Below are 25,204 nucleotides of genomic sequence, written 5' to 3' on the forward strand. Positions count from 1 at the left end.
CCCACGTGGTCACCCACCGTAGTACTAATCTGCCGGTCAACTGCTTATGTCTGGCAGAGCGGACGGGATGCCCAGTTGTCAGCTGCCTGTGGCCGTACGTAGAAGCGCAGTCGTGACAGTAGCCTACTATAGCATTCTCAATTGAGATTACTCAAGGTCGCATAATGAGTGCTCTGCCGGCAGAGAGTGTGTTTGTCGAGTACTGCTCAATGGCTCGGTATCATCAACATAATACGAAGACCGAGGAAGAAGTTGGATTGTTTTTGTATGGACTCTCTGCATGATTGCGTCTGAATGCTGCAATGTCCCGGATCTGTGAATTTCTACAGATGCGACCGAAGCTCTTTTCCTGGTTTGCCTTACCCCTTCCATTTTTTGCTAATCCCCAAAAACTCCATAGCTAAAGCAGGATGCCTGTACTGATACAATCAAGAGCCTGTAATGCCACACTAATTCTTCTTATCCTTGCTTTTCCTTCGCTCCTTCTTTTCCGCCTTGATCCTGGCCTTTTCTTCCACTGTCCGCGGCACCACTTCTTTTGTGCCCTCGATGAGGGATTCCTCAATCCTGGCCGCGGTGCTCTCTTGACCTGGCATGACTTCCATGGTCTCGTCGGCGGAGACGCCCTTTCTCTCCTTCCTTCGCTTCTTTTCTGTACGTGGCGTCGGGACCTCTTCAGCGGCGTCCTTTTCGTCTCGCTTCCTCTTGCGTTCCTTTTCCTTTTCTCTCTCGCGTTGCGCACTGCCCTTGGGAGCCTTGAATGCCGGGGGTTCTGTCATGGTCACGTCCTCGTCATCTTCACTCTCGTCGCTGCCGAGAATGGTGCCAGGGTCACCGGAACCAAATCCGGTTGGCTTGTACCTCATGCGAAGGCCCTTGGGTTGCTTCCGCGGAGATCTTGGGGGTTTCGGACCGATTCTGGACGCGCTGGTTTCGAGCTTCGGTATGGAGAGGACTTGTTGTAGGACCAGACTCTTAGATACGGGGAGCTCGGTGGCCGCATATCCCTTGCCGCCACTGGCGGGCAGTAAGACTTTCTTGGTCGTCTTGGACTCCTTTTCTTCGGCCAATGCATAGGAGGCGGACTTGTGCGTGAGGACTGAGGACTGGTTCTGGATAGCAGCCAGAGACACAGACTTGAGCTCGGAGATCGGAACTGATGAGGGTGCGGTGATGTGCCATATTTGCTTTGACGAAGGGTTTGAGAGTAATGAGGAGAGAGTCTTGGCGTTTGCTTTTGAGATGTCGAGAGTTTTGTAGCCGGCTGGAGGCTCGAAAGGCTGCGGCGCAACTGCTCGCGTGGGATCTACAGGCTCGGATGCTTTCGCTGCTGCAGTATTTGTGGACTCTGCATGGGCGTCTGCCATCTCTTCGTCTTCGGAGCTGTCGTCGTCTGACGAATCCACCTTCTCGGTGCTCTTGGACACCTTACCGTTCGTGCTGACTGCTGCTGGTGTGTCCTTTTTCTTGTTGTCCTTCTTGCTGCTCTTGGCAGACTTCATTGCTTTCATGGCCTCTCCCTCACTGCTGCTGCTGTCATCTTCGCTGTCGTCGCTGCTGCTGGAGTCGTCGCTCGAGTCATCAGCGACAGGAGGACTGTTTGGTTCGGACTTCTTGGCCTTCCGCACATCGGGCTTCTTTGTGCTTTTCTGCTTCTCCAACTCGCTTTCGCTGTCGCTGCCAGAACTACTTTGGCTGTCGCTGCTGTCGCTGCCAGATTCGGCCTTGACTTCCTCGTGGGGGGGTGGGACTTTGCGCGCTGTCTGCGATGCTTTGGGTGCCTTTCTGGGGTTCTCGCCCCTGATTGCGACCTTCGTCTCCTTCACCTTGGCCATTGGTGGCAGATGATCTTCCTGGTCGAGACACGGGATTTGATGGGTTATAACATGCAATTTCTCAGGACTTTGTGCAGAGAAACGAAGCTTGGAAGAGTCAATGAAATTCTCAAGAGGAGCAAAAGAGTAGATGGCCCCCGAGATCAGAAGATGAAATGCTTGGTGTTTGAAAACTTCTATCTCATAATGAATTACAGGAATAGACAAAATACTTCCGTCCAGAAATTTTGGGAAAGATGCGAGACCCGAGTGGTCCAAGCTTTGCAACTCTTGCATTTCCCCGCCAAGACCTCCGAGATGGCCGCAAAACGCCCAATCGGGAAAGTCACCTACTCCATATTTCGACCATATCGTCGGACTTTTTTTTGGTATAGGATAATAGGGCAAATCATGCAGAAGAAACGTAAAGCGCAGGAAGCTTTCGTTGAACCCAAGCGTATGATCTTTTCGACTTGGCAGAATTAGTGCAAGGAAACCTCAATTGACTTTAAATACAGCACGACTCAGTGCTTTTGCTGCGGCCAAGGCTAGAGCTGCGCAATCAGATACCGAAATCAAACCTCTGGATGAATTGAAGCCATCGAACTCGATACCCACAAGCCAAAACGACCGAAGTGATGCAGCGGCACTTCCGACGCTTTTGTCGAGTTTTCCACTGAGCAGTGCCCACGAAGCTGCCTCAGGAGATGACGACGGCACCGGAATCGGATACTCGTCTGATGACCAGTTATGGACCGGGTCTTCGGCTCAACGATCTTATAAAGCTGCTCAGCCCCAGAGACTGTCATCTTTTCGATCTCGAAAGATGGCTGTTCTTTCTGAGAGTCCTGATCGATTGGTCCTCAAGTTGAAAGCTGATGAGACGGCGACGTTCATCGGCGAGTATGACCTCCAAGTCATCTCGGGCATCGTCATGCTCTCGGGTGCTGCTCTGCGAGCTGGTGATCGGACGTATAGAGTCTTTGCACCTGGCACACACGCTCTGCTAACAGTCATCGCTAAGGGCGGAGCGGCCGAGATAGCCGTCATTTCTACCACTACATCCATGGCAGGTCTGAGCAAGGTCTCTCCATTATGGGGCAAGCTATGGAATGCGCAAGACTTCAAGGACTCTGTTGCAAATGGTAGTGCGGAGTCGAAGCGGTCTTTTATGCTGGTGAGATTCACTTTGCCACCTTTTACGGATAGTTATATGATACTAAGACACGTCAAGCTTCGTTCGTCTACGGACGACCCCTTGAAACGTGCACTCACAGCTCTGGATGTCGACCAGGGCATACAGAGTGCATTATTCCGCATCGTTAATTATCCACGAACCTCATCGGATCCGGTAGTTCTAGTGTCGGGACCCAAAGCCTCTGGGAAATCGACCATAAGCCGATGGCTGACGAATACGTTCTTGACGTCCACTACTTCGAGGACGTCAAATCAGAGACTAAATTCAGCACAGCCAAAGACATCCTTTTGGCTCGACCTCGATCCTGGACAGCCGGAGTTTGGACCCCCTGGACAGGTGTCTCTTGTGCAGCTACATGCTCCTATTCTAGGCCCACCGTTCACACACCCAACCGCACCTTCTTCATCTCCATATCACATGATACGATCGCATACTCTTGCGTCGATAACGCCAAAAGAAGACTCTGACCACTTTCTCTCGTGTGCTATGGATCTCCTCTCACATTACCAAAGACTCCGACTATCGTTCCCCGACGCCCCTCTAGTGATCAACTGCAATGGCTGGGTGCTCGGATCAGCAGTCGAAGTGTTGCTGGCTCTGGTCCAGGGCTTTCCAATCACAGACGTGGTATTGATGCAGCCAATGGACATGGACGTCGTGCAAGCCATCAAGTCTTCCCTACGAGCAGACGGCCGAGTTCTGTTGGTTCCCCAGCGAGAAACAAGACCGACGCAGAGTCGGACCAGCGCAGAGTTCAGGGCTATGATGAACATGTCATATTTCCACACTTCTCCACCTTCAACTCCATCAGAGACCTCGCCCATTGCCAAATGGGACACAAGACCAATAAGCCACATCCGGCCCTGGCAAGTCCCCTATTCCGGGCCCGGCCAAGGCATCCTCGCCATCTTGTCATATGGCGAAGTCGTGCCCCCGGCGTTTCTGAGCACAGTGCTAGACGGCATGGTCGTAGCGATCTGCGTCATTGAAGACGACGTCGCGATACCGGGGTATCACTCCCTGGTCACCTCGACCGCTCAACAAGTAGAAGGTGACGAAGAAGCAGAGCACCACGACGCACAAGAACCGAATATCCAGTCCCTAGTATCGCGAACCCCAGACGACCTGCCCTACCTACTACCAGACAGAAGCGGGCTCATCGCGCCCTTGGACCCACGCAACTCACGATGCGTAGGACTAGCGCTGATAAGAGGCATCGATAGAGAAAAACAAGAGCTGCATCTCTTGACACCCCTTTCTGCAGACGAGATTGATCGTTTCACGTATCCGCCAGAAGAAGATGACGAAGACGAAGACGAGTTAGATGAGGACGGATCAGCGCAGGAAAGAAAAAGAAAGCAAATCGTGCTCGTGCGCGGCAAGTTCGATAGTCCCGACTGGGCGTTCATGGAGGACGTGTACGCCGGGACTGTTTTTGGTCACGGTGAGGATGATGACCGAGGGAAAGTGGAGAAGGAGAAGGAGAGACCGTATGTTGCTGAGCGAAAACTGGATGCCGAGAGGGGACTGGGGAGTAATGTGTGGAGGGTCCGACATTTGCCTCGGAAGCTTGGTGGAGGTGGTGGGGGCGGTGATTAGATCTCACTTCGAGAACATATAGCTCTCAACAAGATCAATGAACAGTTGATGAAAATGGTGAGTTTTTTTGTTTTCTTGTTTTTTGTTGACGTCTCGACTTCTCCTGCTTTGTACAATTGAACAGGAGAAGACGAGAAAAGGCAATCAGTCATACAAGGGCAGCAGCCGCTCCTAACGGCTTATCAGAGACCTCACTCTCTGTCTTCTCTCTTTCTTTCTTTCATGACTTGTGTTCTCTCTCTTCAATCCATTGTTCCACTTGAATGCGCTCTCCCTCTTGTCGAGGCACGTTCTATCCCCCATATATTGCCCTCTTCCATTTCAGACTCTCATCCTGCACAACCCATTGTTCTTCCTTCCATTCCTCTGCGCGACTATAACTCATGTGTACAGGCGCAAGTCTACTTGGTAGTCTGAGCAGGAGTGACGGCGAAAGTAGGTCGTACGAATCTTGAGACGGATCAGCAGTGCACAGGAAGAAGAAAAAGAAAAAGAAAAAGGAAAAGGAAAAAGAAACATACCGCTCCGAGTGGTAGACCTTGGTCTCGGCACCGAGCAGCTCCTTCTCGCGAGCCTTGTCGGCCCACATGCGACGGACCTGGTCGCGGTCTTCTTCGGCTTGTAGGACGGGGATCAGGTGGATGCGGGACCACATCTTCTCGCGCGCGAGTTCGCTGGATCATCGTCAGTTTTTGTCGCAGTAATCGTCGCTCCGTCCTTTGTGCTCCGCGCTTTCTGTGATTCTCGAGATGTTCTGATGCGCTCCTGTCTCTCAGCCGACTCTTGTCTCCACCTCTTGCTCTTCTGACCCAATCCCTTCCAGTCCTTCCCCCTCCCTCCGGCATCGACCAAAATCAACAGAGAGAAAGCAAGAGGACAGACACTCACTTCTGCTCCCGGATACCCTGACCCACTCTCCAGAACCCATATGTGCAGATGGCGCCGACGGCAAGCAAGTAGGTGGCAGGGCGGAAGCCACGGGCGGGCAGGTTGCGGCGGTACTGCACTGGCTCGTAGCCGCCGGTCGGGGGCATGTCCTGAGGCATTTTGTGTTGGATGGGTTCAAGGAGACTACGCCGACGAGGCAATCGAGTGGATGGACTGTTCGGGGCAGGCGTGCGATTGAAGATCCGGAGATGATTGGCGACTATGCTTGTACAAACAGAATGGTATAGCAGCAGCCAACACCAGCAACGGCAGGTGCAGGTGGTCAGCATCTCTGCCAAGCACCAGCCCTACTGTTCATCGGATCAATCGACTCCGAAGCCCCAGTCCCGGCCCTCTCTCAGCCCTACCAAATAATTCCTTCTCTTTCCCCAATTGTCTCTTTCTTTTGCTGACAGGAAAACACAGAACAGAAGAGGAAGATACAAGAAGATACAATGGAGCAATCAGAGCGGCCAAACAAGATCCGCAAGACCAGCCACACCCGCGACGATGAAGTTGCCGTTGCCTCGTCTGCAACCACTGCCTCTGCTCCTGCAACTCAGCAGACCCACCAGACCACCACCACCACCACCACCACCACCACTCTCGAGTCTTCGAACCCTGCAACCACAACCACGACAGCAGCAGACCCAACGAACGGTGCGCCAACACAAGCCCAAGACCCTGCTGTAGCCGCAGAGTCAGCAAAGACAAAACAAGAAGCTGATCACGCTTCCAAGACCACCACCACCACCGACCCTCCCTCTCGGTCTCGAAATGCAACTACTTCTTCAACGGCAACAAGCACACCCGCAGACGCAGCTGGATCCGTCTCCGGAACAGCTGCAACAGCATCTCCGTCACTTGAAGGTGCGACCACAGCCTCGACCAACGGCACTGGCTACACCGGTGTCCAAGTCACCCCGGGCGTTCCCCTGTCCAAGAACCAACAAAAGAAAATGCGCCGTCAAGCAGCCTGGGACGAGAAGAAAGCGCTGCGCAAAGCCGGCCGGAAAGAGGAAAACCGCAGGAAGCGAGAGAAGAAGCGTCAAGAGCGCGCAGAACTCTACCTCGACCCGGAAGCCTTCAAGGCCCAGCAGCGCTCCTACGTGCCCGCAACCCAGCTCCCCATCACTCTGCTGCTAGACTGCGACTTTGACGACAAGATGAAGGACAACGAACGAGTCAGTCTGGCAGGCCAGATCACCCGCAGCTACTCGGAGAACAAAAACGCCCGTTTCAGAGGCCACCTCGCCGTGTCATCCTTCAACGGCAAACTCCGCGAGCGCTTCGACGGCGTCCTGAACAAAAACTACCTGCACTGGAAGGGCTTCCATTTCCTCGAAGAAGACTTTACAGTCGCCGCCGAGCAGGCCAAGACCTGGATGGCTGACCCAGCAAGAGGCGGCGAGCTCAAGGGCGTCTTTGCCAAATACGCCGGTTCGGCCAGTACCACTGCAACCTCAACCTCCACAGAACCCGCTACTGCCTCCACCGACCCCTCAGCCGAACAGCAGCAACAATGCCCCGCCGCCAGCGTCGCCGCCGACCATGGCGAAATCATCTACCTGAGCAGCGACTCCGACTACACCCTGACCGAGCTGAAACCCTACAGCACCTACATCATCGGCGGCCTCGTCGACAAGAACCGCGAAAAGGGTCTCTGCCACCGCCGCGCCATAGCCCACAACGTCAAAACCGCTCGGCTGCCGATCGGCGACTATCTGGAAATGGCATCCCGTAAAGTGCTGGCTACTAATCATGTCGTCGAGATCATGCTGCAGTGGTTGGCGCTCGGCGATTGGGGCGAGGCGTTTATGAAGGTCATTCCTAAGCGCAAGGGGGGCAAGTTGAGGGATGGAAGAGATGGGGACGAGGAGGAGGAGGAGGACGATGATGATCACGAGGAAGAAGACGAGGGAGCAGAAGAGAAGACCGAGACTGAAGCCGATGTTGTTGCCAATGTCGACTCGGCACCGACGACGACCGAGGACATACAAGGCGTCCAGCAAACGCTGCAGCCTCAGGGAGAAGGAGAAGCTGCCAAGCCCGCAGTCTGAGTGTTTGAACCTCTATCTACCAAATCCACATACGGCCAAGATACTTCCATCAAGTTGGGAAGATAAATATGCTATCAATGTATTCAATAGAGTACCTATTCCATACATGTCCAATCACAGAATCTTGGAACATTGTGACTTCGGCGTCGATATCTCCGCATGTCTGCGACCCTCCGCTCCCCCTTTTTGACGGAAGCTTGGGCCGCAAACCTCGATTTGGGTAGAGTCGACGGCGACCCTGTCCGCGATGTTGCTCCAAGCTGCGATGGGTTTGTATGCTCATGATCAAGATGAGGAGCAATATTCATGGACTTGTATAAGCGAAGATAATCATGTTACTCTTGTCGCGGTCGAGCAGTACCTTCAAAGACGCCTAAGTAGACTATGAACTGCGTTACAAACCCCGTAGTCAACTGTGGACCGAAACGACCAAGTCTTGCCTCTGAATGTTCAAGATACACTCATTTCCTGATTATCCTACCATAAAACGACAACACCCTGAAGCAGACTCGTGATCCACAAAGCGGAGAAGGATCCTGGAGGCAGAGGCTTAGACCAGGCACGACGCTCAGCGGCTAGTCCGCGGATCACAACGAAGAAGATTGAAATAGGCCTTGGTATGTCGAGGCTGTGATGGGCTATGTCGGCACCCGTCACTATTCTGGAGTCGAGGAAAGAAACTCACTATTCCTCCAAGGCGGGCCTGTGCTGCCCATCTCCGAATTGCCCCAAGACTTTCACAGTGGCTGTGCGGGTCCACCGGGTGTGAGTTCAGACTTCGCGCGATACTTGGGGTAGCTCCACCACGTAGAGTACGATATCGGATTGATTGATTGATCGATACGAAAGGAAAGAGTACGCAAGAAAGATCGCTGCAAGGGTTGAGACAGTTGGCAGAACGATTGGGAGGTTATACTTGCATTGTAGGTTGACAGTCACAAAGTCTGTTCGACCTCCAAGTATAAGCAGGACGATCATTATAGACATGAAGAAACGAGATGAAGGCCGCGTCAGGAGGCCCTAATTTGAAGCTGGAGAATAGGAGTGGGAGCAGACCGCACTACCCGACAGTAACAGACATTGTCTCCCTGCGCCCTCTTCAAGTACGAATCCATTCCCAGGAGAAAAGAAAAAAGGACTCGCAACAATCCTTCGAGGATCAAGCGAGGTCAGAGTCGCGGCGCAGACGTTATAACTTTAGGAAGTCGCCAAGACCGGATTGGGTAAACGCGTCAATGTTGTCGCAACAATCCGCCCAAGCTTGGGCAGGCGCAAGTAGGTTGACATTATTTGACATTTCCAAACTCCACCCTGCCTTTTACGAAACCCTGTGATATGCATTTCCTGTCCTTTGAACATCTCGAGCCCAACCCTGCGGAAGCACTGCTTCACTCGCATATTCGATTTCTGGAACCTGGCTGACCTGATCTCAAACAAAAAGCGACAAGTGTGCCGTTTCAGAGAGTGCCCCACTATCAACAATACAACCACCCCTCGTATAACCCCTCGTATAACCACTATAGCCATCCCTACGCCGACTCTGGCTATCAGAGTCAGCAAAGAAACATGTCTCACTATCCCACGGCGAGTGCGACTTTTGTACCTGGCGGATATGATGACTACTACATGCCGCCCCATGAACCTGTGCTGGTCGCACCAGCCCCACAAAGGTATGACAGAACTCAAGTAATGTGCTCGAGAACAAGATGCTAATCATTGCAACGTTGCTCACAGGCACATGCCCGAAATGTCAGACCAAATACAGGAGGGCATTGCGAACATGAATCTGACTGACAGAACATCCACGATGAGCACAATGTCGACATCCATGAGCTCATCCCCGAGGTTTGGCTCTGCATTTCCAGCCATCCACGACCGTGCGAGGATCTATCCGAATGTCGCTCCATCAGACGAGGAAGTCGAGAAGACGCTGGAAGAGGCGCGCATGCCGGTGCTTACCTCAAATGACCCGGATATGCAACTGGCCTGGGCGCAAGACGCTCTGCTTTATGCAGGTACAGCCATGGAGAATGAGGAACGACTGCAAGCAACACAGCCTGCAAGGCCGGCAACTCCGCCTGTCGAAAGACAGATCAGGACGGACGCTATGAACGTCGTCCACTTCCTAGCCGATCAGAGTCACCCGCAAGCCGTCTTTATGAAGGGCATGTGGTTTGAATTCGGAAGATTCAATATAGCCCAAGACAAAAAGGAGGCATTTCGATGCTACGCGCGTGCGGCTGACAAAGGATATGCAAGAGCAGAGTATCGCTTGGGCATGCTTTACGAGGCATCCAACGATGCCGTCAAAGCCTTGAGGCATTACCACAAGGGCGTCGAGCAGGCTGATTCTGCTTCCCTATATCGCCTGGGTATGATGACGCTGAGAGGCCAGCATGGACAAGATCAGGATTTTGTCAGAGGCATCGATCTCATCAGACGTTCGGCCGACAGCGCAGATGAGAATGCCCCACAGGGCGCCTATGTTTATGGCATGTTACTTGCACGACAACTTCCGCAGATCAGATTGCCAGAGGGCGTACTGAGCTACGATGAAGCCTCGGCAAGGCACTACATCGAGAAGGCAGCTTTCCTGAAATTCGCCAAGGCTCAGCTGAAAATGGGTTCTGCTTACGAGTTGGGTTCTCTTGGATGTCAATTCGATCCAGCCCTGTCCTTGCACTACAATCGATTAGCTTCTCGGCAGGGCGAAGCGGAAGCCGACATGGCCATCAGCAAATGGTTCTTGGTGGGACACGAAGGCCTGTTCGCGAAGAATGAAGAAATATCATATACCTTTGCGAACCGTGCAGCACAGACTGGCCTTTCCAATGCCGAGTTTGCAATGGGCTACTTCAACGAACTTGGAATCTACGTGGCAAAAGATGTCGATCTTGCTCTTCACTGGTACAGACGCGCTGCCAGCAATGGCAACCCGGACGCTGCTGGTCGCATTGATGGCATCTCGAGGAAACAAGTGCTCTCACGGAAGGACCACGAGACCGTGGCTCTGACCCGTATCAGATCCCAATACGGATCGCAGCGAGGCGCAAAACCAGAGCGATTTCAACAGGGGCATCCTCCGCGAATGTCTTCCATTACTGAGCTGCCAAGACACGATCTTCCTCCGGCCGCACCTCTTAAGAGGACCCCGTCAGTCGCACCTTACCCGCTCGACGACCGTCCGCCTACTGTACCACCTCCGGACATCAGATCACAATCTGTTGCACCTTACCCCGTCGACGATGGGCCTCCGCACATCCATCGCGCTGCCACCGCGCTCCCTGATCGCCCGAGCTCTGCATTTTCCTTTGACCCAGAAATTCGCCCTTCATCTACTGCCACTACCGGCAGCGGTCGCCAGAGAATGCCATCAGGTATGGCGGGACAATCGGGTCCGATGCTTGATCCAAGGAGGCCGGTGCCTGGGCACGGTTCGAGGATCCCTTCAGGTGTGCAGCCTCGTCCGGTGAACACAACACCATTGGCACCAGCCCCACCGCCGCACAGCAGTGCACCAGGCGGTGCGTTGGACATTGGATTTGTAGCGCCTCCTGATGTGCGACGGGCGGCTCGCCTATCTCGAGCGTCTAGTCCTCCGAAGAAACCTGTACCAGCAAATGGATCTGCCCCACGCCCCTTGCGACAAACCGCCAGCACATCAGACTTTAACCATCCTCCGAGGACGAGTTCAAGGCCCAACTTGGCATCACCTGGCCAGTCACAAGGCCCCGCTGGTGCTGCTACACCCTCAGAAGCGCCAAAACCTGCATCGTCTCCCACTCGACCTCCTCCCAAGAAGGGACCAAAGACTTTCGAGGAAATGGGGGTACCAGCCACCAAGCAAGATAGCGAATGCGTAAGTCTTCTCTCTTCATTTTCAAGACACAGCCAACTTGAGCTAATGAAACATAGACCATAATGTGAAAGCGCTACTGCAAGTGTAGATTGGTGTTTCTTCTGCTGTATCGTGAACGTATTCTTGATTTCAGATACTTTATGATTGGCAACCGGTAGGGTTTTCGCAACGAGCTTAGGACGTAGAAGATGGGTCTGGTGGTAGACGGTTGAACCATATTGTAATACGACTGCGACAGCAGTCTACGAAAGCAAAATTCTTCACTTGATCGTACCTTAGTCTTTCTCCACTTGGAAGTAACAAATGAATGATTGGGCGGAATTGCACTTCATGTCTTCTGATATGATGATCAACCTTCGTTGTATCATTCGACAAACGCCTGCGTTCATCGTCTCATCTCCGGAGCCTAGCCTCCAGTCCTTCGCACGACCAGCGCGGCTATGCAACATGCCTCACTCCAAGCAACCTCATGTCCACCTATGCAAAGTTTCCGGACGACCTCCCGGGTCCGCTTCATCACTACTATCACTTCCGACATGACTAGCATCATCGTCGTCGTCATCATTTTTTTCATCATCATCATCATCATCATCATCACGATCACTACGACTCCCACCCTCTCCATCACTAATTTCACTCGCGACCGTCCTGCTCTCGACCAAGTCACTCATCAACCTGCAAAGCTCGGCATGCAGTCTGACGAAGAAATACTCGTCGCCCACGATTTCGGCCAGGCTTCGCGTCTTGGGGATCAGAGCTAGGTTCGCCGAGCCCACTGCGTGCGAGGAGCGCGGGAAGCCGTCTGGGTCGACGGTTTTGGCGGACAGAAAACTCGAGACGGGAGTCATGTTTCTCGTCGCTGCCGCTGTTGCTGCTGTTACTGTTGCGGTCGTTGCTGAGGTGGGGGTTGATGCTGATGCTGAGGTGCCTGGAATGCCGCCTGTGGAGGCCGCGCCTCGATGATGACGAGCTAAGAGCGGACCTGGTAACCTAGGCGGTGAGTGGGACTGTGGTGGCGTGTCGATTGATAGAGGTGGACTTGGCGTCGCGGAAGACAAGTTCATTGATGAGTCGAGACTGTTGCCTCCTGTGAGAAAGTCTCTATGGCTGCCGCCGCCGCCGCCATCGGATGTTGGAGTCGAAGCGCCGCCGGCGTGATTGGAATTCTGAAGCGCTTTCAGGTGGCGCTCGCTGAGATGCTCGATGGAATCCGCCCAGATCTCGAAGGTCTTCATGATGGGTCCTTGGTTGCTCAAGAGGTCGTTGTCCCCCACACACACGAAGGCGTAGACTCTCCGTCGGCCTCGAGCTCGCGGATCCTGCAGGCGGAAAACATGCACGATGTTGACTCCGCGGTTCTCATCATCTCCCAGTAATCGCGCATCTGTGCACGTGACGAAACTTCCTGATGTCTGACCCTTCGGTAGAGTTTCCACTGACAGCGCACGCGTACATACTTCTCTCACTAGCGGATCAGACGTCACTCTTGCGCTCACGATCGTATACCGTAGATACTCCGACCGTAGCACCGGTGTCGTAGTGGTGTTGGGCACATCGTAAGAGCAATTCGCGCAACTCGACCCGGTCTCAGAGGTCAAAGTCGACGATGGTGAGGGCTTTGGAGACGCGGGGATGACGCTGGTGCAGAGCACGGTCTGGGGACCGTGGATCTCGCAGAAATGAGTGAGTAAGATCAGAGTGTTGCTCGTTGTCGTCTTCATCATTGATGCAGTAAGGTGAACATCAAGGTGGCTGTCGGCTTGGCAATCGAGGTTGTAATGGTGGAGGCGGTAGGGCAGCACGCTTGCGGGTCGAGACCAAGGCGCTTGGCGGATCTAACCGAGAGAGCGGGGCCAGATAAGGCATCACCATTGACTTTTCGTCCTGTGCTACAAATAAGATGCAGTAAATATGCTCCAGTATAATGTAAGGACGAACCAGCTGACTTGTGATACTAATGTCGCTTCAAGCTCAGATGAGATCAGGGGATCACCGTGGTTGATGCATTGGTCTCATGCTCCTCATCGTATAATTGTTGTCTCAACACCGCCACACCACATCGTCCACAGATTGGACTGAGCGCAACCTCGCTTCTCGACATATTGTGGTTTTGATTGCTTGTCTTACCTGTAATATAAATACGCTGATCTGGGTCGTACTCCGATGTCAAGTGGTCGTGTTCTGGATGCTCGGATAATAATCATCACGGGGCGGGAATTGCACAGCGTCTAGATCCGAATGCTGTGATAATGGAGTAGCCTCCTTCCATCGTCCAGCATAGCTCCACGATCTGAGAGACCAGCATCTGGACTGCTAATGACTCAAAAATCATCGCCCTGGTCAATCGAGGCAAAATTGGCTTGGTCAAAGACTTCAATCTCTCCCGATTCGAGCATGCCCTAGTTTATGAGTCAACTCCTGCGATGGCCTAATCGGGAAATCTAGCACTTTTAGTACTAAGGATGAACACAACCTCTATACCTCATGAATAAAGGTAGGTAGTGTGAAGAATAGAAAGAAGACTCTATCACTCCCTCCAGAATCGTACGTCTTGCTGTCTACTGGTTTCTTATCGAGACAAAACCCCGAAGTAAAACGTGTATCGACCTCACCACACTAGCACTTTCTTCTATCCTGTGGAGCAACGATCATGGCGGCTACCTCGTCCGAGGAGCTCACGTTGAGCTCGACTAAGGAGTCTGAACAAACTCATGAGAACCAAATTGCCGAACATATCGAATCAGCAGCCTTACTGCCTTTGTCTCAGTACTCCAAGCGAAAAATGTTCCACTATGCGCATGTCTTAGCGCTGTTGTCTGAGACCACCATATCTTCAAAAGCAGGTATATCCAGGAATGAAGTACGAGAAACAGCAGTCAACGGAATACTGCAGTGCTTGGAATACACAGACATTGGCTGTATGTTCTCCGAGCCAGAAATCTCTCAGTGGGGGAAACACGGCGCGCTTTTTGACAGTAACGGTCCCTTGCTCAATTTCACATCATGTCCAGAGAATCGTGAGATCTTACAGGAAGCATTCTCAGACTACATGGAGGAGGGTCTTCTAGACTTAGACACCTTTTTGCCACATCTTCTTATACAGTCTTCGAACAAGCGTCTTTACGTTCCATGGAAGAGGCGGACGTATAAGCTTCCACGCTTCTTCAGATGGCTCGTACCGCTCCGACTAGCTGTTATGAGCACTCCCCGGTCTGCCGAAGATATCATCATACTAAGGGAGAAGTTCAACATCACTACTATCGTGACCCTCACCCAAGAAGTACCTCTGCCGCACGATTGGTTTGCTGATAGCCAGTCGCGGAACATATTCATCCCCGTGAAGGACTATCGTTCTCCAAGTCTGGAACAAGTCGATACATTCATCGATACCATGTCAGCCCTCCCACCCGACGAAGCTGCTCTCGTTCACTGTGGGGCCGGTAAGGGTCGCGCAGGTACTTTTGCCGCGTGTTACACCATGGCTTGTGGCTTTGACGGCCGCTCACAAAGGAGACACTCGTCTCAGAAGTATGAGAAGAAGATCATATTCCCTGCTGAAGCAATGCGTCTGATCCGTCATATGCGTCCCGGAAGTATCGAAAGTGCAGAGCAAGAAAACATCATCCGCAAGTTTGTTGACTACTTGCTGAAGCCTTCGAAGTTCACCTCACCTGCCGCGAAGCTAACAGAGACTGTGCCAGGGATTGGACTTGAAGTCGTCAAAGGCAAAGTGCCTACTCAAACGACCCTGGTTGTATGCTGTGGTGTACCTGGCTCAGGTAAGAGTACTTTCGCAAAAAGTCTCGCCGAGCAATGCGGCTTCGAGGTCATTTCGCAAGATGACTTGGGTACGCATGATTCTTGTCTAACTTCATTGGCAAGCTGTGTTAGAGATAGTAAGAAAGCAGTGGTAGATCTATGCAATGCCACTCCAGCCAAAAGACAGGCATGGCTTGACCACGCATTTTCACCGGCTGGCTCTGTGTGCGCGTGGTTCGATACCGACACGGAAACATGTATCTCACGCGCAGATGCAAGGTCAACCCATCCCACTATAGCACAGGGACGATCACGGAGAATAATCATGTCGGTGAAGAAGGAATTTATCCCGCCAGTACCAAGAGAGAGATTCGATTGCATTCTGCGTGTACAGTCCGATGGAGCCGCCTCAGAGCTGTTGGAATTGCTGGGAGGCTCTGTGCCTACAGAGAGGCCCACTGCTAGGAATGTACAGCCCCATACACGACAGCCGACTTCGCAGCATTCATTGCAGACCCAGCCAGTATTCACCAGCTTTTCAAGAACACGGCATCTATACAATCTCGGCGCAGCTACTGGAGACGACGAGATAGAAAACGATGCAGCCAGCTTCTTATCAACAAAAAACGGCATCACCATCACACTAGAAGAAAAGGTGGACGGCGCAAACATGGGTATACAGCTCGATCCAGCCTCTTCACTCGGATTTTGGGTCTAGAGCCGTACCCGTTCCTTACCGGCGAAAACCAACAACGAGTTCAAGAAAGTAGACAAATGGATCTCAAGCCACGCAGACAGTTTGCGGAAGGTCCTATGTGGCGAGAACGGCAATGCTGCCCCGGGCAAGTATATACTCTACGGCGAGTGGCTGTACACAGAACACGCGATACACTACGATCAGCTCGGAGATGTCTTCCTCGCTTTCGACCTCTATGATACACTTCACGATACGTTCCTAAGCAGGCAAGCACTCAGCGCCAGACTCCAGGACACAAGTATATGTCAAGTGCCTGCGATCCCGCTCCCGTTGAGCCTCGATCGCACGTCTCTACAAGATCTTGTCCAGGCATTATCATCCGCTTATGGCGACTGCTTCGCCGAAGGCATCTATCTGAGACGAGAAGATGGCGAAAATCTGGTCGATCGTGCTAAGATTGTCCGTAGGGACTTCAGACCTGGGAACAATCGGTGGCTGAAAAATGGCAAGAAGGGGATGGCGCTCAACAGAATCGTTGGAAAGTAGAGTTGCGTCTTCGATAATGTATACTTTACATGTGTTCATTAAATATCATGATTGCAACGAGGTGTACTATATTTCGATGCGTCCTCGCATAATATACCTTCTGCACGGATTGCTACAGAACTGACCAATCGGGTCGCTTGACGAGAAGTCTCTGAACCCAATACGGAATTTGCTTCGATACTCAGCACCAGTGCCACCAGATCCTTCACTCGCATATATAATCTCTGAGATCCTATCGTTCTTGCCACGAGTTGCTGTTTGATCAAGGTGACATCCCAAAGATTGAATTGAACGGCTACGCCGCATAATCATCATGGCAGTCACAGAATACCAAGAGGTAGCTCCATCCACTCAACACACAGACCGACAAGGATCTGACACACCAAAGCGTGTCTACAGACTCCTCTCACAAATCCCCAGCGGTCGAGTAACGACCTATAAAGCCCTCTCAGATGCTCTAGGCTCCTCCCCTCGAGCTATCGGGGGCGCGCTCCGAAATGATCCATACGCCCCACAAGTCGTCAGTGTCACTTTCCTATTGCTGACCTCCCAAATTCCTGCCACTGCACCTCGAGACTTGCTAATTCTGACGCTTCCCCAAAGCCGTGCCATCACTGTATAGCTTCGACAGGCTACGTAGGCGGCTTCCAAGGCGATTGGAGAGATGCGCCGAGTCGATTGAATATTGAGAAGAAGCTCGAGTTGTTGGAAGGTGAAGGTGTGCTTTTTGATCAGAAGGGTATGCTTGTGGATCGGAGGAGGCTGTGGAGTGACTTTGGGAAGTGATGCTGTAGCCGGTCATTCTTGGCAAGACTTTCTGAGATGAAAATTGATGGCTGAGATATAGTCGATAGTCGCGGTAGACTCTCTCGTGAATCAGGTCCTATCACTCTGATATGGATTCTTCGCTCAGCATCTCATCCAATAATCCATGCACTAAGATCCAATTCTCCAGTGTCGATCATAGTAGACATTACAGTGGGCGTCATGACCGTCACAACTGGCACCTTACACCCCTGCCCTTCAGACACCAGTCTACTGCTTCGATGCTCGACTTCTCGACGATACCCAGCAGGAGTCAAACCAATAACCCGCTTAAACACGCGATGAAAGTGACTTTTCGTCAACCCCGCCCCATTCGCAAGATCCTCCAACCCCAGCACCTCATCCTCTCTAGCAGCTTGCTCAATTCGCTGGCAAGCCTTGACCACTACATCCCTCTGCGGCTCATGAAGCGGTAAATCGGGTCTGCATCGCCGACAGGCTTTGTACCCTCTATCTACAGCTTCAGCGGCCGAGTCTGCGAACTCTATGTTCGCTCGGCGGGCGAGTCGTGATGAGCAGTCTGGTCGGCAGTAGATCAGCGTCGTTCTGACGCAGTATACGAAGTGCGTCGATGCGGCGCTGTCGCGGCTGGATACTGCTTTCCAGCGGGCGTTGTCTGAGAGGTAGAGGTGGCTCATGATTTCATTGTTTTTTTGTGGGTGCCGACTACGGGCGCTTGGTCATATAGATTGTCTTGCGACAAGCCGAGTAGAACATCTTCGTGGGGGTTTTCCTTGTGGTGATGGCAACGTAGTACTGTAGATGGTCGAGGTGGAGAAGTTGCTATCGATATAGCCAATGAGATGTGGTCTATCGCGGGGAAACTAGGCTGTTTTGGGTAATCTGGGCACTGCTAGGGTTCGATGTTGTCGACACTAGAATTTGCTTTATTTTATCACCTATCGCCAGCTGAGATGCAGCGTAGTGGATGCTATACTTGCCATAAACATAGGCCGCACGGTATCTGAGGCACATTGTATAGATATGGTTCTGGAAATGGACTGGAGAAAAGTGCCAGATACTAAACTATGAGCCTATCTTTCCCTTCAACGTCATCACAAAAATGGTACAAGAAAGCTGTCACAATGGGTGATTGTCCCGGAGGCTACCATGAAGGAGAGACCAGGCGAGAATGACGTCTTTGACCGCTGTCGAAGTTCGATGTTTCGACAAGTCGCTCGACGATTCCGCTATGTACTGTCGTGCGATACCGCTAAATCTGCTAGTCTCTGGATCCACTGGAGGAGTTCACTAGACTCCATGTCTTCATCCTCATCAAGCTTATTCCTGATTCCCAATAGACTAAATGCGAGATCTCCTTTGCGACGAAGCTCATCTTCTGAACGATGAAGCTCTCGCTCTAGGCGACGATGCTGCTCACTTTTGTCGCCTGTCTGAAGCACGTTCTCTTCTTTAAGAAGGCACTCGACAACATTGTAATGGTTACAAACCATCTTCAGTAGCCACTCTTTTACAAGAGCCTCTTTTACAAGCGCAGATAAGTCAGCTTCACGCTCCAACGTCGGAAGAAAACCCACCAGAAAACGTGCGATGGTAGGTCTCCTAGCCTGGTAGAGTAGCTCTGCAATATTCCGGTGTCCGAACTTCACAGCAAAGTGCAGAGGTGTCCATTCAAAAGGAGGTGCCGTAGCTTCCAAGCGGCACCGATCAACCAAAACCTCGGCAATTTCCAGGAAACCCAATTTGCAGGTGAGGTGAAGCGCTCCAAGATTGCCAAAGCGAGACAAAGGTTGGTCGAAGATGTTTTGACTGGATTTCCTTGCTTCGGGCGACTCGTCGTACTTCAAGACCACGAGCTTCACGAGACCAAGATGGTTATGCGTTATGCCCCAACCAAGCATATTGACAAGCAGCTCTGAAAGACTTGGCACTTGGTTGTGCCTGCTTGTTCTTTGCCATGGTTGTAGCTGCCAGGTATCGTGGACGTCAAACACCATTTCCTGTATCTTCTCCCATTGCTGAGATTCGCGGCTCCAGTCCTGTGAAAGACGTAACCAATGCTCTCGAGCATAGTGGTAGAAGCTTTCACTCCTTCTAATCGGTACGATGGGCCGTAAACTCAGCATTATCGAGGGTGACAAATTTCCAGGTGCTAGTCGGCGCTTGCCAGAAGGAAGAGGAAGATATGACGGCGTTTTCAACCTAGGTATCCACGAGTATAGCCTGCTGACGGGAGTTCTAGATGGCACTCGAGCTTCTTCGCTGTCACCGTTTCGTTCTTGGCCGTAAGTGCGCGACCAGACATGATCAATGCACAATGCCGAAACTACACGTAATGTGTTTGTCTGGAGTAGATCAGCGGGCTCGAAATGGCTACTGTCCGAGAGCGATTTGAGAAACGTATGGACAGAGTGATGCGCAGGCAGGACCTTTCGATCTATATCGTCGTGATATATCAAGTTCGCACCGCAGCTGAGCACAAGTTCAGGAGTCGGGATCATGTCGCTCGTGAGTCTTCCAGGTCTGGATCCACCGCGAAACTCTCAGATAGCTCAACCAACGAAAACGGCGCATAGACAGTATAAACGTATCTGAGAACCTTGAATGCGTAGGGGCGTCGACTTGCGTGAAGCCGCTCCAAGCATCGCGAGTACGTCTCCTCTAGCGTTGGTGGTAGATGTTTAAGCGCTGTGAGAATTTGAGCATCCGTGGTGCAGGTTTCCCATATTGTCTCCACTTGCAATCGCACCCACAGAAACCTACGAAGGGCGTGAGCGACAAAGTCCAAGATTATCCTGCTGCACAGTGTAGTGACAGCAACTCACATTCCTTTGGCTTCATCATTCAACCGATTCTTGATCATCTGTACGACATCCTGGTCTTGTGTTATCGGAGGACGTGTTGTCAGCATTATGTCGATGAGAGTGAGAGTATATCTGGTTACAACTGTGTCGTTGTTGCCGTCTGATGTCTATATTTTCGTTGCTCCAGGGATATATCGCAGTATGTCGAGCTCTTCCAGTCCAGATATCAGCACCCTGATTGATTTGTTGTTGAGCATAACTTTTCTGACAATGTCCAAGATCCTGAAGCACTCTGAAGAGCCACACTCATCTAGACCATCTATGACAAATATTGTGGCTGAGATATTAGATAGGAGAGGTATTAGGACATTCTCAACAATCTCTTGTACATCCGGTGGCTGGACATATGGCCCAAAGAGTGATTGAACGTTACGTATGATCTCGGGAGGCAAGGGAAGACAAGCAGTATGTGAGTAACCAAGAAGTTGCTTGACAGAGCTTCGCATAAAATTAATAGCAGTCTTCTGCTTTTGAGGTGTTTGGCCGAAGTAGTAGTGTATTATCGGCCCCTCGAGCTGATCGTCATCTTGAGAAGCAAGCAGCTTTGTGACAACTGCATTTCTTAAGTTCCATTAGCAGAAGATGTCTGGCCATCGTGAAGGATCAGATCGCTTACGCAAGAAATGTTTTCCCAGATCCAACTGGGTGAATTTGCGTTAGCCAGCTTTTGTCAGGAAAATTTTTGTGAACGTACTGATTCCAGAGAGCCAAAGACATCTTCCAGCGGCAATGTCAAGCCACTCTATGAAGTGCGTATTTTCAAGGATCCATACAGCCGTATTTGCATATCGTTCCATAGCGATCCGATTGTGTATTCGCAGGGGCTCGTATTGCGAAATGGAACTGATGAGATCAAGGGTCTCCGATTCTAGCAAGAATAAGTATGCTTAAGGTGTTGTAGTCTGGATAGAATCTTACTGGACCCAAAGTCACACCAACCAGAACACTTTGCTAGTGCACCAAATACCCGTCGCTCGTCGAGCGAATCTTTGCGAAGCTGCACCCGTGCCAAAGTTAGCTTGCCTGCTCCATATTCAATGCATGCTTTAGCGCAATGCCTTGATCAAATCATTGTTGAGGTTTCCCATCACCGTATTAGCTATTTTAGCCGTGTAGCTCCCCACGGTAGCGTGACCACTACCGCGATGAGGAGTTCCAAATAAGGTCATTACTGTGGTGGCCGCTGGAACAGAGTTGAAGCTTCGATCAATAGTTGCTTCCACTAGAGCCTTTGGAACGTAAGCAAAATTCTGCAAGTCAAGTCACCTAAATTCGTGCCTCTTAGACTAGTAATCCACCCAGACTGTGGCATATGAAGATCAGTGGTCGTTCCAGCACACCCTGACAGACCATGATCAGCTCTAGAACGATGTCAGGGATGGGAGACCGATACATCTCTGCGCATCATTAGAAGCGTCAGAAGCTTCTTTGCATGATCGTCAAGTCCAAGAGCTGAAGCTCTAAGGGATGAACTCGAGTTGTGTTCAAAAAGCATGACGCGTGAAGGTACGGAGAGCTTGTTCAGCAAAAAATCCCTGATCCAAAGAGCTTCACCATTCATCCAAGTAGCTGCGCCGTGCTGGCGTGAACCAAGAAAGTTAAGACCATGGACTGCGACAACACTGCAAGCTTGTATCTTAGTATGTGAAATATATGTATTGAGGTAAGTACTTACTCAACCTTGCAAGTCACTTCAGGTGGCGGTTCATGAACAACAGTGAGGGCCTTTGTAGCCAATATTAGCATTTTTCCTGGCCACCGTGGGAAGCATATCCTCTGTTACCATAGTGTAAGTTCGCGCAGCGGGTTGAGTGCAAGTAGACTTGGTATAAGCGTATCCTCTTTTTTCTTCTCAGAATGGATTAATATCAGATCAAAGGACCTCTAACGTCCATCTTAAGGGGAGACACTCTAGCTTAAATACTCCAAGCTATCTGCCAGTCATCTCTGATTCGATGAAGTACCTCACTTCCGGTAATTATCTGAGAGCTTTGCCAAGTCGTGGTTGTTCATCACACATGAGTCTGACTCACTAATCCTGCATGTCGAGTAAGGCTGTGAATGCATTCACATGATGCTGATTGTCGGAAGACATCGCCCTTACACTCTCATTGGTGAACCTGACATTAGGCTTATCAGTTGGCGCATATGATGCATTACCAAACCAAAGACGTCTTATTGCGGACAACACCGCTGCATGAGCCACCGAGCATATGTTCATATCGCAATCTTCATATATGCAATATACGAGACATGTACTTGTAGCTGGTCATGGTTTCATGCTTTTCGTTGAACTCCAAGGGTTTCACTTACAGGAGAACCACTTTGTCGTTGCTGGGATCAAATATATTCAATCCATCACCGACGACTGGAGGAAGCAACGAAGAAGCGGATTTGTCAAAAGTCTGCATAGGACTGGGTCAATTTACAGTGTTCGACTGAGCCATCGATTTGGCAGTTCCATGTACAGCCAGTAAAAATACAAAACGTACAACAGCAGGGATTCCCACGTGGTCACCCACCGTAGTACTAATCTGCCGGTCAACTGCTTATGTCTGGCAGAGCGGACGGGATGCCCAGTTCTCAGCTGCCTGTGGTCGTACGTGAGAGAAGAGATTATTGTTGAAATACAAGTACTGTAACGTCATGAAAGGTAAGGGAGATCTGTCGATCACTAGCGTCACGGCTTCTCCCCTTCCCATCTCCAGTCAGGCATTTTAACACTCGCAGCTATAGGCCCAAGTCACCTTCTCCGCATAGAGGTCGCGACACGCTCTCGGGGTGGCGAACGCAATCGTGCAGCCAGGCGGACATCGAGATCTAGTCCGCAATTATAAAGTGGTACATAATTGATTGGTTGATCGATCCAGACCTCCTGTCTGATGTCTGTCTGCATTGATGACGGTCATGAATCGTGTCATCTCCCCTATGATAATTTACCGTGCTCACAGCGCTCATATGCACAAATATAGAATCTGAGAGGCAGCATCACGAACGAAGAAATTAGCCACCCGACATAGATTGAAGGTTGGTAAGCTTGTTTTAACCTGCGATTCGGACTAATTTGGATCTCATTCGCGGGAGGGGACTTGATATATTGATATGTTCGAACAGCATCAATTCTGAAATGTTTTGATGTTATTGACCTATATCATGCCACTGCTACCCGGAGATTTGAATTCAGTATCAAATAAAGGGATAGCAGATGTAGAAGCCTGCTTTACGATTTAGCCCTTGCAAAGTATCGTCTTGAGGGGCGACCCTGACCATCGAGTCGGGGACTATTGCTGCGATAGATGACAACCTTGCAACCAGCGCTCTCATGATATTTCCCAGCTATGTCCTTACTATAATCTTCCAAGTAGAATATGCGACTGTACGACTGACTGGACCAACTGATTATAGCAAATCCAGCACTCCCGAACCATTACGACAACTTTTTTTTGGAGGCGCAATGATTTCACCACCCGGGTCAAAATACGAGCGCGCGTGGGCAACAATACAACACGTCGACTCTTCTTGCGTGTCGTCTCACCATAAAGCAATGAACGACCTCAGCACGTCATAGTTCGAAAATAGCAAAAGAATTGCACAATGCTAAACCTTCTTATGTCCTCTGGACGAAACGCGAAATGCTCACCACTACCGAAGCAGCCACTCCAGAGACTGATTCGCTGTTTTGCGACGGCATGAAAATTCACTAAACATGATATGTGCGCTCTACTGCAAGACTTGGGAGAACTCAGCCCTTGTCTGATTCAGCTTTCATGTCTACGGTGAATACACATATGGAGGGCAAACCTTACTGAGGGTGCACAGGTGTACTAGACTTGGTCAATCACAAGACTGGATTCGCTTCAAGATCCAGTCTCGCGATGTTCGTTCCAGTCCAATGCCAGTCAATTCATGGTCAATCTCTAAGCGCAAGATACTAACACACAGTGTCGGCAGAAATGGGCAGACCGTCATCAAGTACAGCTATCTCTGGCACTCCTACGACTATGCTGAACAAGAGGACATGAATTGAGGTTGAGAAATTGGCTTCCGCCTGCGCCCGTAAGACTATTCACCCAGAGCCTAGAATGATTTTTCCGGTAATGCTCTCACGGGACGGATCAAAGACATTGAGGCTCTAGACACAGGTGATAGACTGGGTACAGGCACGCGAGCGCGTCGATCCAGCACCATGTTCTGGCGGGAGTGAGAGGATACTGCTCATACTGGCGCACCTTAGGGGCCGATGATCTCCGACCGAGGTGGATGCCTCTCCAGCATCCGAGTATTGGGAGATCCAACGTAAGAATTTTCACGTCGTTCTGGCGGAGACTAAAGTATTATAGTGCGCATCGTCCTGAGCGCTGACCGCACTATTTGAAAAGCTCTGATGTTCAAGGAAGACGGTTTCGACCTCTGTCAAGGTTCAGGAAGTTGAAGCGTATGAGATTTGTAGCATCCACGAGTGCTACAGGATACAAGTGATGAGTTTCGGTAGTCATGACTAGTCCGTAGCTTCCAGAAGATGACGCGCTTGGTTCGTCAGCAGCACTGTCCCTCCACCTCGAACAAAGCGTGTCGTGTGTCCTATACAGAATGGGCGAGTTTATGCTCAAGCGACCACACAGAGAACTTTCATGAGGTGGAGGCTGCGCCCTCGCGATATCCGGCTATACCCGTAGAATCAGCACGTTCTATATTTGTGATCGAGGAACGGTCGATGCTCTTGGCTTGATTGCTGCACAAGAAGTAAAAGCAAGCATATCGACGCCCAGGTTGTGTTTGTCAGACTGCTAGGATGCTAAAAGTAGAAGCCATGGTTTGGGACAGGCATGGACCTTTTCGTTGCTCTGAAATACTAGCCATGGGCTACATTTGGGCATACACAGGATCTGTGGTCACTTTGGGTCGAGGGCAGCGCATGCGTTTGTTGGAGGATCGTCTGGCTTCATCATGTTGACAGCCAAATCGAAAGTGCGATCGACGTTGAGACGGGAAGGCGCCAGCGAAGCCAAAAGCGGCGAGCTTTCGCCGTGGTATGATGGCACAAGGGACACTGCCCGCACCCAGCATCTTTGCAACAGCTTTGAGTATGGCACTA

The 25,204-nt window shown here is 51.1% G+C and overlaps 7 protein-coding genes across 7 annotated transcripts; 3 read left to right on the forward strand and 4 right to left on the reverse strand.

Moving 5' to 3' along the window:
• Nucleotides 1–449: 449 nt before the first annotated feature.
• On the reverse strand, nt 450–1,835 carry AAFC00_006620 (uncharacterized protein; the record flags this gene model as incomplete). Its single annotated transcript, XM_069346605.1, has 1 exon — nt 450–1,835. One exon carries the CDS (start codon nt 1,833–1,835, stop codon nt 450–452), a length of 1,386 nt encoding a protein of 461 aa, XP_069199475.1.
• Nucleotides 1,836–2,225: 390 nt separating this feature from the next.
• AAFC00_006621 (uncharacterized protein) lies at nt 2,226–4,611 on the forward strand (the record flags this gene model as incomplete). Its single annotated transcript, XM_069346606.1, has 3 exons — nt 2,226–2,271; nt 2,333–2,991; nt 3,049–4,611. 3 exons carry the CDS (start codon nt 2,226–2,228, stop codon nt 4,609–4,611), a joined length of 2,268 nt encoding a protein of 755 aa, XP_069199476.1.
• Nucleotides 4,612–5,012: 401 nt separating this feature from the next.
• AAFC00_006622 (uncharacterized protein) lies at nt 5,013–5,657 on the reverse strand (the record flags this gene model as incomplete). Its single annotated transcript, XM_069346607.1, has 3 exons — nt 5,013–5,061; nt 5,133–5,285; nt 5,500–5,657. 3 exons carry the CDS (start codon nt 5,655–5,657, stop codon nt 5,013–5,015), a joined length of 360 nt encoding a protein of 119 aa, XP_069199477.1.
• Nucleotides 5,658–5,993: 336 nt separating this feature from the next.
• Nucleotides 5,994–7,598, forward strand: AAFC00_006623 (uncharacterized protein; the record flags this gene model as incomplete). Its single annotated transcript, XM_069346610.1, has 1 exon — nt 5,994–7,598. The coding sequence occupies one exon, from the start codon at nt 5,994–5,996 to the stop codon at nt 7,596–7,598; it is 1,605 nt and encodes a 534-aa protein (XP_069199478.1).
• A 1,566-nt stretch (nt 7,599–9,164) lies between these two features.
• Nucleotides 9,165–11,525, forward strand: AAFC00_006624 (uncharacterized protein; the record flags this gene model as incomplete). The annotated part of the gene is made up of 3 exons (XM_069346611.1): nt 9,165–9,268; nt 9,333–11,457; nt 11,514–11,525. 3 exons carry the CDS (start codon nt 9,165–9,167, stop codon nt 11,523–11,525), a joined length of 2,241 nt encoding a protein of 746 aa, XP_069199479.1.
• An 8,217-nt stretch (nt 11,526–19,742) lies between these two features.
• AAFC00_006625 (uncharacterized protein) lies at nt 19,743–20,156 on the reverse strand (the record flags this gene model as incomplete). The annotated part of the gene is made up of 2 exons (XM_069346612.1): nt 19,743–20,004; nt 20,071–20,156. 2 exons carry the CDS (start codon nt 20,154–20,156, stop codon nt 19,743–19,745), a joined length of 348 nt encoding a protein of 115 aa, XP_069199480.1.
• Nucleotides 20,157–21,390: 1,234 nt separating this feature from the next.
• On the reverse strand, nt 21,391–21,895 carry AAFC00_006626 (uncharacterized protein; the record flags this gene model as incomplete). Its single annotated transcript, XM_069346613.1, has 4 exons — nt 21,391–21,450; nt 21,503–21,731; nt 21,785–21,834; nt 21,893–21,895. 4 exons carry the CDS (start codon nt 21,893–21,895, stop codon nt 21,391–21,393), a joined length of 342 nt encoding a protein of 113 aa, XP_069199481.1.
• Nucleotides 21,896–25,204: the final 3,309 nt, after the last annotated feature.

Source organism: Neodothiora populina, assembly GCF_041146345.1.
Source record: "Neodothiora populina strain CPC 39397 chromosome Unknown canker_contig_8, whole genome shotgun sequence".
Lineage (NCBI taxonomy): Eukaryota > Fungi > Ascomycota > Dothideomycetes > Dothideales > Dothioraceae > Neodothiora > Neodothiora populina.